The sequence below is a fragment of the Herpailurus yagouaroundi genome, unplaced genomic scaffold (assembly GCF_014898765.1).
Source record: "Herpailurus yagouaroundi ecotype Mexico unplaced genomic scaffold, PumYag 186, whole genome shotgun sequence".
In the NCBI taxonomy this organism is placed as follows: domain Eukaryota; kingdom Metazoa; phylum Chordata; class Mammalia; order Carnivora; family Felidae; genus Herpailurus; species Herpailurus yagouaroundi.
The window spans coordinates 2,722,547-2,736,124 of record NW_024412417.1 but is presented as its reverse complement, the minus strand read 5'-3'; the positions used below and the strand labels follow the sequence as shown (position 1 = coordinate 2,736,124).

General features: G+C 37.6%; 1 protein-coding gene across 1 annotated transcript in view; it reads right to left on the bottom strand.

Moving 5' to 3' along the window:
- The window catches only part of DECR1 (2,4-dienoyl-CoA reductase 1), a 40,262-nt gene that overhangs the window by 24,917 nt on the left and 1,767 nt on the right, over nt 1-13,578 (bottom strand). Inside the window, exons 2-3 of the mRNA XM_040493938.1 lie at nt 2,135-2,337; nt 48-105 (exon numbers count right to left, since the gene is read on the bottom strand). Coding sequence (XP_040349872.1) covers nt 48-105; nt 2,135-2,337 — 261 coding nt within the window. The remainder of the gene's footprint in view (nt 1-47; nt 106-2,134; nt 2,338-13,578) is intronic.

The window sequence follows — 13,578 nt, the reverse complement described above, 5'->3', positions numbered from 1 at the left end:
GCATGTTTTATTGGTAAATCCGAATTAAATAACTCTTTTTAATGTACCTTATTTCCAGTCTGAGAAGAAATTTGTTCTGCCGTATCTTTCAAAACATCAATCTTTCTAGAAATAAAAATATGGTACTTTGCATGAATTCTGAAATGACTTCATATTATATTTTTCTTTTTAATTCCATAAACTGAATTCCATAAATTAAAAACAAAGAGAATCTATAGCTTAAACACATGCATTTTTGACAAAATACAAAAGCTGTATCTATAAACAAATCAGTTTGAATGAATTTACTTTCCACAAGTTAATTTAGTATAATTTTTGTATACTTGATACTCAATTATTGAATTATTTACTTTTAAACTAGTTGCTTTATATCTACTCATAGTTTAAAATTATTTCCTTAATACAAAAATGCTGATTCAAAGGGGTACATGCACCCTAACATTTATAGCAGCATTATCAACAATAGCCAAATTATGGAAAGAGCCCAAATGTCAAATGTCCACCGACTAATGAATGGATAAGGAAGTGCGGTGTGTGTGTGTGTATATGTGTGTGTGTGTGGGTGTGTGTGTACACACACACAAAATGGACAATGGAATATTACCCAGGCATCAAAAAGAATGAAATCTTGCCATCTGCAACAATGTGGATAGAGCTAGAGAAAATTATGCTAAGTGAAATAAGTGAATCAGAGAAAGACAAATACCACGTGATATCACTCATGTGTGAAATTTAAAAACCCAAACAGATAAACACAGAGAATGGGGGAAAAAAAAAGAGGGAGGCAAATAAAAGACTCTTAACAATAATAGAGAACCAATAAAGGGTTGTTGGAGGGGAGGTGGGCAGGGGGATGGGCTAGCTGGGTGATGGATATTAAGAAGGGCCCTCGTGATGAGCATTGGTGTTATATGTAAGTGATGAATCACTAAATTCTACTCTTGAAACCAATATTATACTATGTTAACTAAAATTTAAATAAAAACTTAAAACATGAAAAAAAAAGTAAATAAATTTTCTTAATTACAATAATTTCTGTTCCCTTGCCCAAGCCTGCTTTAGAAAGAAAATACATTTATGATATAATGTAAGCTTATATTATACTATATGAAATCTGTTATGTATAAAATTTATGTTAGTAGATTTTAGACCAAATTTATGGATATAAAAGCATTATATGCATTTAGTTTCATACTCTCGAAAGAAACATGAAAAATAAACCATAAGCATAAATTATGTAGTGTTACAAAGAAAATAAGATTTTAATACTTGCAAAAATGTTACAATATAAAAAAATGTTCTGGCCAATTTGCATGAAAGGAAACATCTGAAAGAGATTCCTTTGGCCCTTTGTAAATTACATTGTGACTTGTCATTCAGATTATTATTCAGCCTATCTAAAAATTGAAAAAAAAAAAAGCAGCCTCAATACAGTAGTTTTTAACTTATCCATTATCAATCATTACTGATCTTCCTCAAGTTAATGATGTGGTTACACCCAATAAACCCACCATAAATTCAAAACACTGTAAGTTGAAAATGCATTTAATACACCTAACCTACTGCACACCATAGCTTAACCTAACCTACCTTAAACACATTAGCCTATAGTTAGGCAAAATCACCTGATGCAAAGCCTGTTTTATCATAAAGTGTTGAATATCTCACAGAAACTTACTGAATACTGTACTGAAAGTGAAAAACAGAAGGTTTATCTGGGCACAAGATGGTCGGAAGTGTATCGGTTATTTACCCTCATGACTGAGTGGCTGACTGAGAGCTACAATTCACTGCCAGCATCATCAGAGTATCTCGTCACATATTATTAGCCTGGGAAAGGTTCCAAATTCAAAACTTCAAGTACTGTTTCTACTGAATGTGTATTACTTTCACACCATTGTAAAGTCGAAAAATCCTAAACTGAACCAATGCAAATCAGGATCCCATCTGCATTTCTATCATTACAAGTATAACTGATTTTTCCAAGGAGATTTACTTAAATAAATAATCTAAAGGATATTCACAGAAAATGATGATGAAAATCAAAAAACTCTGGCATATAGTGTTTTCAATACTGTGGCACAGAAATGTTTTATACTAGACTCTTGCCAGGCAACTGGTGAGCGTGACTTACCGGCTGGCTATCACACACTGAGCACCTAGGCTGGACAGAAGAGCTGTCATTCCTTTACCAAGGCCAGTACCTCCCCCGGTAATAAACGCCACTTTTCCTTGAAAACTATTAGGTGGTAGCATCGGTTTTCGAAGGGGCGGGAAGAATTTAGACTGAAACGCTTCAAGGTTTTGATACAATATTTTTGTTCCATAACTGAAAAACTGAAAGGGAAAAAAGATTAATTGAAATTTTCACACGTGCATTTCCACAAAATAGATGAATTTCAAAAAACTTACTCTTGAATTCACTATTAATCAAACTCTTGGATTAACAAACTCACTGTAAACGTACCGGTATCGTATTTAACCAATTATTACTTTTTTCCCCCACTGGAATGTTAAGTAACACAGTGGAATGGGTAAAAGCATGGGCTTTGGACAAAGACCACATAGGACATATTTTCTCTTTAGTTGTATAAACTTCAGCAAGTGATTTAACCTCTTTGTGCCTCAGTTTCTTCCATAAATGAAGACAATAAAAGAACCTTACTCTTGAGACATTGTAAGCATTACATGAATTAACATAAGTAAAATACCTAGAACATTGTTTAGCATATACTAAATGTTCTATAAATGCTAGCATTATTATTTACAGGGGTTTTGCTTAAATTTATATAAAACGAACTGACATAAAGCACATTCATCTTTCAAGAAGTATAACTTGGATAAAAATCACATTCCATCTTTGAATCACTGAAGAAAATTACTACAAGTCCTTATAAGTTTATTAAATCAAATATCTCATCCCATGTTGTCTTCTGGATAATAAATTTAGAACAGATAATTATTTGTTATATTTAAAACAGGGAAAAAATTAAAACATTTTACACTGAAAACATTTGCATTGCCCTATCTTATGCCTTACAACTTACATTCTCACATTACTTGTAAAAATCACTGCCATTTTCTCACCTTTAATTATAAAAACAAACTTTAAGTGTTGAACATAATAACAATAAGGAGCTAATTTCATTAAGTGCTTATCATGTGTCAAGACTCGATATCTTCACCAGCCCATGAAACAGGTATTATTTTAACCTCACTGTGCTGTGGAGGGGGGGGACAGTTATGTTAAATATATTTTAAATATATTGCCCAAGTCCCAGAACCAAGATTCAAATGTGGTCTGATAGGCTCCAAAGCCCTCCCTCATCATTACCTTGTATATTTCCTCTCTCTACTCACTGAACTCCTACAGAGCTTAATGATCACACCAAAAAGGCATGTGATGTTCTCCATCAGGTCATGGTTGCAAGACTACAACTCCAAAATGTATCATTTCCTGCTAGAATATTCCTATAAGCTAAGTGAGCTGCTATCAGTTGGTCTCGGGTATCTAGAAATTTCTCCTAAGGAGGGGCGCCTGGGTGGCGCAGTCGGTTAAGCGTCCAACTTCAGCCAGGTCACGATCTCGCGCTCCGTGAGTTCGAGCCCCGCGTCGGGCTCTGGGCTGATGGCTCAGAGCCTGGAGCCTGTTTCCAATTCTGTGTCTCCCTCTCTCTCTGCCCCTCCCCCGTTCATGCTCTGTCTCTCTCTGTCCCAAAAATAAATAAATGTTGAAAAAAAAATTAAAAAAAAAAAAAAAAGAAATTTCTCCTAAGGAAATAATTGGAAATGTGGTCAATGATTTAGGATAAGGCTGTTTATCAACTGGAAATTACACAAGAAAATGCTTATGATATGATGTTACGTGAAAAAAGAAATATACAATATGTTAACTGTAAATAAAAATATATGCTTGGGAAAAAGACTAATGAAATAACAGTAAGTAGTAGATTCACCATTAATTATGTGCCAAGTTCTACTAAAGACTTTAAATGAATTATCTCACAACAATCCTATAAGGTAAATTCTATTGCTATCCTCAATTTATAGATGAAAAATGTGAAACACAGGAAGATCAAGTAACAAAATTTTTTTTAATTTTTTTTAATGTCTTATTTATTTTTGAGACAGAGAGAGACAGAGCATGAGCAGGGGAGGGACAGAAAGAGAGGGAGACAAAGAATCCGAAGCAGGCTCCAGGCTCCAAGCTGTCAGCACAGACCCTGACGCGGGGCTCGAACTCACGGACCGCGAGATCATGACCTGAGCCGAAGTCGGATGCTCAACCGACTGAGCCACCCAGGCGCCCCAGTAACTAACTTTTAAAGACAAATAATAAGTAGAAAAGACTTGATTCAAATCCAAGATGTGTCTGACTTCAGAGTCCACCCATATATTCCTTACACAATTACTATCTCTAGGTGATGAGATTATGGATGATTGTTTTTGCCTTTTGTTGGGTTTTAGCATTTTTATCTTTTCAGTATGTATGACTTGCTTTTACCATCAGGAAAAACATGTTACTGAAAGACAAAATCTGAAAGCATGTACAAAATAATTGGTGAGGATAAATTTGTAAATCTGATTATGCTCCAGGCTGGTCATTGTACATCCTTTGGCTTCAGGTTGACAAAGCATTTTCTTTTTGTATCCTCTGCCAAAGCAGAATAATCCAAGCAACCTACAATAATCTTTCTCTACATAAATAGCAGTTTTACCTAAGGCTGCCACCGCCTCCGAGAATATTACATTAAGATGATAGAACAGGAAATTTGCACAAGTAGCTTAGGGAGTCTGTCATTACTCACTAATGATGAAAAAACTGTGTTCCAATTTTCCAAAGACTCTAAAATGAATTTTTATTTATTTAGTGTTGCTTTGTACAGGGAATGTGATGTGGTGCTTTACAAAAGATAAATTATGCAAAATATTTGCATATAAACTTTCTTTACTTATCCTAAAACATTGTCTCAACCTCCCAAATGGTAGAAGAATGTACAGGTAAAAATAATCAGTTTGATTAACAGTTCCTAGTAAGTGTCTATAACATATTAGGTTACTACTTAGCACAGGCTTACCTGTTGTATTTTATTTGATCTAATCAACACTGATCTTTCCCACCACACCAAAAGTGAAGAAATTGATATGCTATTTTAATTCACATTACCTTCTAATAATTCATAGCATATATGCTGTTGAATGTTAAATTCAAGCCACCTATTTGTCTACAAACAACTTGTTCATTTCAACATTAAGACCCATTGAGGTGAACAGACCTCATAGAATCTTGTTGTATTCGGTCTCCTATTTCTACAAAGAATTCTGAGCAACCTGAAATAGCATTTTGACTATTTCTTTTTGTTTTTTTTAATTGTTTTACTATTTATTTTTGAGAGACAGAGTGTGAGGGGGGGAGGGGCAGAGAGAAAAGGAAACAGAATCTGAAGCAGGCTCCAGGCTCTGAGCTATCCACAAAGAGCTCGATGCCAGGCTCAAACTCATAAACTGTGCCATCATGACCTGAGCCGAAGTCGGATGCTTAACCAACTGAACCACCCAGGTGCCCTTGCCATTTCTTTTTTTGAGTCATAAAAAGTAGATTCAAAATAGACTTTTAAGTTTTCAAATCTTGCTCTGTGCTTTTTCTAGAAATCAGTTGTCTTTTGAAAATAGAAATAATACCTTGCATATCAAGATTGAGTTCTCTGGATATCTTTAAAACCTAAAATTCTTACAACCCTCTCTCATCTTCCATTTTGGCAAACAAATTCACTTTTAGAATTAGAAGTTCTACAATCTCCCAGAAAAAGAAAATCAGTTATCATCTGCCTCCATATGCACGACTCCCCCACATCATATAAACAATATCTATCTCCTTCATGTGGTACTAAACAATACCATCTAAACTCATGAAAAGGATTGTGAATCCTCAGAATGGCAATTCTTTTTTTATTTTTTTTTTAATTTTTTTTTCAACGTTTATTTATTTTTGAGACAGAGAGACACAGAGCATGAACAGGGGAGGGGCAGAGAGAGAGGGAGACACAATCGGAAACAGGCTCCAGGCTCTGAGCCATCAGCCCAGAGCCTGACGCGGGGCTCGAACTCACTGACCGTGAGATCGTGACCTGGCTGAAGTTGGACGCTTAACCGACTGCGCCACCCAGGTGCCCAGAATGGCAATTCTTTAAGAGTCTTGACTGTCTTCTCCCCGGAGGATGAGGACTGTATAGCAATGAGATTTATTCTTAAATTACCTAAGTATTTTGGCTAGTCTCAAATGTCTAGAATAAACACCTACAATAAAGGCAGATTGGTGATCCTAGGCCAGATGTTTTATTAGGCCTGCCCAATGTTTTAAAAATAATTTTTAAGTTCATTTATTTTTTAAGAGAGAGAGAGAGAGAGAGACAGAGTGTGAGTGGGGGAGGGGCAGAGAGAGGGAGACAGAATCCAAAGCAAAGCGGGCTCCAGGCTCTGAGCTGTCAGCATACATGGGGTTCGAACTCATGAACCGTTGAGATCATGACCTGAGCTGAAGTTGGACACTTAACCAACTGAGCCACCCAGGCACCCCCAATGTCTTAAAACTTTTGAGCCAATATTTAGATACTGAGTGAATTCAGATAAAAATCAGAAGCTCTACTGACACTGAGGTTCAGCTTCCAATAAGGCCGAGTTAATGCCCACTTGAGACAAGACCTAAGCTCTGCCCAATCCTCACTCACACGGGCAAAGTATACTCTTTTCAGTGGGCAATCACTGTCATTTATAGAGCCTCTCAGAACTTGAGGCATTTGAGTGCATGACTCCTAATCTAGATAAAACCCAAGAAACTAATACAAAATAGAAAAGGGGAAAATGTTTTTTTTTCTTTTTTCTTGTTCTTTTTTTGTACCACAGAAAAGTTTCTGAAGTTTCATCTAAAACAATTTTCTGTAAAAGTAATTGTTTAATGATCGAGGTATATTATTAAGAAAATCCAGTTCCAAATCTGTAAAAATCCTATAATAACAGACACTCACACAGAAGTTGTGGGCTAAAGGTCATATTTAAATAGCTCTTAGCTTAGTTATCTCACTATCATTGTCACCATTACTAATTGACAGGGCTCCCACATTAAAATCGCATGCCTCAAAAGTACAGATGTCCTCTAGAGTTGAAAACACAAAAATTAAACTCTTTACTGGCATTCAAGCTGGACAATACAGCCTCAACCTACCTTCCTAGCCCTACTTATCAGTTTCACCACTTACAGGTTTATTCTATGCTCACCAACCCCTCAGCTTTCCTGAAACTCGCCAAGAACTTTCACCTTCTGGTCTTTGCTCGGTCTTTGCTGATTTCTCACTTGCCTAAACTAGCCACTTTCTTTCTCAATCAGCCTTCAAAACCAAGCCAAAGTGTCAAAAACTGTTGACACTTTTAAACATGTGTGTCTGTTAAAAATGGGCCAAATGAATCCCTCCCTCCATCAGGATCTTAGTCTTTCTTAGCCTTCCGCACCAGACTGTGAGCACCCAGGAAGACAGAACAGTCTCCATTCATAACTATAATAGGGTGTCTTGTTTTTTTAAGGAATAATTTTTTTTAAGTTTATTTGAGAGAGAGAGAGAGAGAGAGAGAGAAAGAAAGGGAGGGCATCAGCAGGAGAGGGGCAGCGAGAGAGAGAGAGACAGAGAGAGAGAGAGAAAGGGAGAGGGAGAGAGAGAAGGAGAGAGAGGGACAGAGTGAGGGGAGAGGGGCAAAGACAATCCCAAGCAGGCTCTGCTCTGTTGGGGCAGAGCCCTACTTGATGCAGGGCTCCATCTCAGGAACCATGAGATCATGTCCGGAGCTGAAACCAAGAGTCAGACATTTAACCAACTGAGCCAGCCAGCCTCCCCTTTATAATAGGATTTCTAACACCAGTTGGGCATTCAGTAAATGCCTGTTTTATTTTCTGTAATGCTGATCAGCCAGGGTCCGATGCCATCCAAAGTACATGAGAGAAGACAAGTAGAATCTTATGCAGCTATGGATACAACCCAGGTCTCTGCCGCGTGTTTCATGAAGTTGAAAGTCACTTCCAAAGACTCTGAATTATGCCATGTTAAGTATTAATCCAAATCTATTGATGTATGAGTATGAACAGATCATTTGCAAATAGAAAAACTGGGCAAAGACCTTAAAAGATAGCCCACATGCAAAAAATATATACAACCATACCTTCAACCAAGTGATGTAATTAGACAAAGAAGGTATCTTTTTTCTCACAAAAGATTGGGAATACTAAAAAATATCTGATTAAAGTCATTCTTACAATCTGTTGAAATGAATTGGGCCAACTTCTTTGGAGGCCAATTTGGCAACACATATCAAAATGTTGACTAAACTACACATATCCTTTGACCCAGCAACTCAACATTTAGGAATTAATCCAACAGATAAACTCACTCTTTCGGGTGGGAGGAAGAAGCTATGTTCAAAGAAAGGCACTAAGATCAAAATGAACTTAACAACTCTATTTACAATCACATCAAAAAGAATAAACACTTACTAATAAATTTAATAAAAGTACAAGATTTATAAATTAAAAACTTTATACACCATTAAGAAATTAAAGAGGACCTAAATAAATAAGACATCCTGTGTTCATGGATTGAAAAACTTAATTTTGTTAAGATGGCAGTACTCCCCAAATTGATCTACAGATTCAATGCGATTCCTATCAAAACACCAGGTGGCTTTTTGCACAAATTGACAAGCATATCTCAAAATTCACTCTTAGGGACTCAGAAATACAGGGCACTCAGATGAACCAAACAAACATATTTACTAAAGCACTGTTTGCAATCAAAAAAGACCAAAAAACAATCTATTTGCATTTCCAAAGGGATGCTCAATTAATTAGGGCACATCCATATAACACAATACTGTGTATCTTTTAATAGAATATATTCTATTCTAATAACAATATGTTGTTATTCAATCGCTCAACAAATTTATTGAGTACCAACAACGTGAGGCACCATGTGTTAAGGGAAAAATCCAAGGTAGGGAAATATATATAAAATGCTCTCATTTGTGTGGTTTCTTTTAATGAAAATATCTCCATATATATGTTGATACATAAACAAAAATTGTTGGAAGGATCCACAAGAAACTATTTATAGCATTAATCTCTTGGAGAGGGACTGTTTGTACGGTCATTGCATCCTTTTGTACTGTTGAGTGTTTGGTATGTTCATAAATTAATTTTTGATTAGAAATAGTTAACACAATATCAGATCATATATGCAAGGACACAATATAAAAAGGGTATAGAGGAAAACAAAGTGTCAGCAAGAAGAACACTGGCATATGATCAGTGCTATTTAAAGTGTAAATAGTAAAGTGTTTGGGGCGCCTGGGTGGCGCAGTCGGTTAAGCGTCCGACTTCAGCCAGGTCACGATCTCGCGGTCTGTGAGTTCGAGCCCCGCGTCGGGCTCTGGGCTGATGGCTCAGAGCCTGGAGCCTGTTTCCGATTCTGTGCCTCCCTTTCTCTCTGCCCCTCCCCCGTTCATGCTCTGTCTCTCTCTGTCCCAAAAATAAATAAATGTTGGAAAAAAAAATTTTTTTTTAAAAATAAAAAAATAAAGTGTAAATAGTTAAGTGTCCAACTCTCGATTTCGTCTCAGGTCATGATCTCACAGTTCCTGCATCGGGCTCTGCGCTGACAGCACGGAGCCTGCTTGGGACTCTCTCTCTCCCTCTCTGTCTGCCCCATCCCTTGCTCATGCTCTCTCCCTCTCTCAAAATAAATAAACATGAAAAAAAAATTTTAATAAAGCGTCCTGTATATTCCACACTGAAGTGTGAGTTATAAAGACAATGAAACATCACCCTAATTTTTTTTTTTTTTTTTTGGATTTTCTAAGTACATGAGGTACTGCTGATTTAGGTCAACACGAATATTTTTTTAAAAACAAATTGATCCTGACCCAAATTCACAGGAAAAGAGCTCTGCAGACTGGGCCTTGACTGTCACATTAAGATGTCAGCTTGGTAAAGACCTGACAATCTTATTTTTCAAAGGATGACTTTGAAAAATGCATAATTCTGCATTCCCAACACAACTCAATAGTCTGTGCAGACAGTTAAACCTCCAGTAACTACTTCCCAGTCTATTTTGTCCAGTTGCTAGAAGGCACGTATCTGTGCCTTGCCTGCATTATTTTCAATGTCCAGACCACTGCCACTTAAGCACAGTGGACATGGCTCTTAGCCGGAAACATCTGGAAATACAAGAGGAGGCTGGGCAGGATGCTCTACGTGATGCTCCTGTACAAACAGATAGTCCTGCAGAATGAAGAATTGTCCCACCCACTAATCCAAAACCAACCCTACAAACCATAAAAGAATTGAAGAACCCAAACTCTACCCATACCCATGGCTTGCCACAGGCCATGCTACTCTCGAGCTCTGTGCGTGTGTGGATTGCTTGAGTACCTCTCCTTCTCCTTAACTGAAAGCAGAGCACTGCACAGAGGCTCTTCTAAGCAACTGCAGAACACAGATCTCGTTGCCACAGCAACTTGAAGGTAAGGCTGAGCAAATATAAAAGAAAGTTAGCTGGACTCCTAGCTGCAGTGGCTAGGCTGAATTATGTAGTTGTTGCCAGTAGCAAGACAGAAATTACATTTTTAAGTAACGATACATCTCATAGCAATGAACATGAGTCCTTGAAAAAGTAGCTGCTGTGTGGTCCAGGGTGTGCTTCCCATTTTTATTACAGTTCTTACCTGTTGGCAGTTAGATGTGGACCTAACAGATGCTTCACCAATACCACACAATAAAGGGAGATGAAATCAAGGAGATAAATGAGCCGGCAATTTGGTATTTTCAGCTGGGATCTTCACTCTGGCTAACCTCTCATTGAGTAATCTCACTGATCCCCACCCATCACATTCGCCAAAACTAACATGACTACCTGACTTCTTTCTTTTTCTTTCTTTCTTTCTCTTTCTTTCTTTCTTTCTTTCTTTCTTTCTTTCTTTCTCTCTTTCTCACTCTCTTTTTTTTTTTCTTTCTTTCTTTTTCTTTCTTGAGAGAGAGAGAGAGAGAGAGAGAGAGAAAGCGCCAGTGCACAAGCAGGGAAGGGGCCGAGGGAGAGGGAGAGAGAAAATCTTATGCAGTCTCCAAGCCCAGCACAGAGCCCAACATGGGGCTTCATCTTATGACAGTGATATCATGACCTGAGCCAAAATCAAGAGTCAGATGCTTAACCAACTTAGCCACCCACACATCCTGGCAATCTTTTTTGGGGACAAAAAATAGAACCTCAGCTCTTCAAAAGGTTTTTTATATGGGAATTTGCTTATATGAAAAAAATATATTAGAGATAAACATGATGTTATGAGCTGGTATAGATTTAACTCATTTACTTATATTTAGCAAGTTTTTATGGAGCATCTCCTATGCCCTAGGCACTGTTCTAGGAAATGGTAACACAGCAGTGAACAAAAACAGATACAATACTCTACCTTGAGAGATTATTTTTTGGAGGGAGGAGGACAAGTAAATTAAATAATATAAATAGTATATTATAAGCTAATACATACTATGGGAAAAAATAAGGCATAGAATAGGGGTGGAGATCTCACTGAGGTGAATTTGAGCAAAGACCTAAAAAAGGTGAGGAAATGAGTGCCACAGTTTTTTCAGGCAGTAGCAAGAGTTAGATCCTAAAGATCCTAAAGTTATTGCTCTTGATAAAAACAAAAGGAAAGGGGCGCCTGGGTGGCACAGTCGGTTAAGCGTCCGACTTCAGCCAGGTCACGATCTCGCGGTCCGTGAGTTCGAGCCCCGCGTCAGGCTCTGGGCTGATGGCTCAGAGCCTGGAGCCTGTTTCCGATTCTGTGTCTCCCTCTCTCTCTGCCCCTCCCCCGTTCATGCTCTGTCTCTCTCTGTCCCAAAAATAAAGAAATGTTGGAAAAAAAAAAAACACACAAAAGGAAAGGGGGACACCTGGGTGGCTCAGTCTCAATCATCTGACTCTTGATTGTGGCTGAGGTCATGATTTCGCGGTTCGTGGGTTCGAGCCCCTCATCGGGCTCCTTGCTGGTGGTGTGGAGCCTGCTTGCGATTCTCTCTCTCTCTCCGCCCCTACCCCCCTGGCTCTTCTCTGTCTAAACTTAACAAATATACTTTAAAAAAAAATTTTTTTAACACAACAAAAAGAAAGGAGGCTTGGCAGTGTGCATCTTAGATATCTAAGAATTAATCTACAAAAGGAAGAATGGTAAAATTAAAAAAAAAAAAGTTTCACAAAGTAAACTTAACCTTATTATCTGAGATGAATTCTGATATTTCCTATTCTATTTCAATTTATTTTTCTTAAACTCATCTTGTTCCACAAAACTGATTTCTATGTCCAGTTGTGATTATCTCTTAGCTTGAAAAATATACATGAAACTTAATGATGTACACATAGCTTTTCAACCAACTACCTCTAAAGAATGCCTAACACTTAATAGGCACTTAATGAGCATTTCCTGATAAACAGCTGAATATGTGAATGTTTTCCAGGGTAGAACTGAAATCAGCATGAGAGCAAAGGTCATTTTTTAAAAAATTTTTCCAACCCAGGGCCAGGCACAGAGCCAGTTCTCAGTAATTGTTTGTACTTAGGCCTACTAGTTAAACAGAACAATTTAATGTAACACTTCATAAATAGAACTCAACAAATGAAACTTTTCTCTTTGTTCTTGGTAACAAAACTACTCAAATTAGGTTTTAATTGTAACAACTAGTATTTGCTAACAAAAATCTGATGTTCCCTGGAACAACCCACTTCATAGATGTAAAGTCTCTTCTCCTAGGAATTTAAGCCCAAGCCTGCGTGTGCCAAGAAAACAAACCACACCAAAACAGGCTTCTCTTGGCCCTGAGCCCCAATCCTCAAAACTTCTATTTTTCTTAAGCAAAAGAAATTCAAAATTGTCAGATTACAATTACTTTTTAAATGAGTTCATTGTCTAAGGGTGTCAGAAGAGCTGGGATACAGTCTGTGTGACCTTATTACTACAGGCTTAATGATTTGTGGGGGAAAAAAAATCTCTGGGGACTTTTCTGCCTCACAGAGTTGTAGGAAGAGAAAGTTCTTTGAGAAGAATCCAGAAAACACAAGCTTCTTTTACAATGATCTGTATCCAAAACCTTTAAAGGAAAACAGTATCAACAAAACTTTGGTGTTGAACAAGTATCACTTTTTAAAAGAAAAGTTCTCTTACTTGAGAGATTTAGTATACTATTATTTCCTTGTGTTCACATTTGAAGCTACTGTCTCTCCTTTATTTTTTTATTTTTTTTTTAATTTTTTTTTCAACGTTTATTTATTTTTGGGACAGAGAGAGACACAGCATGAACGGGGGAGGGGCAGAGAGAGAGGGAGACACAGAATCGGAAACAGGCTCCAGGCTCTGAGCCATCAGCCCAGAGCCCGACGCGGGGCTCGAACCCACGGACCGCGAGATCGTGACCTGGCTGAAGTCGGACGCTTAACCGACTGCGCCACCCAGGCGCCCCTACTGTCTCTCCTTTAAAAAAAAAAAAAA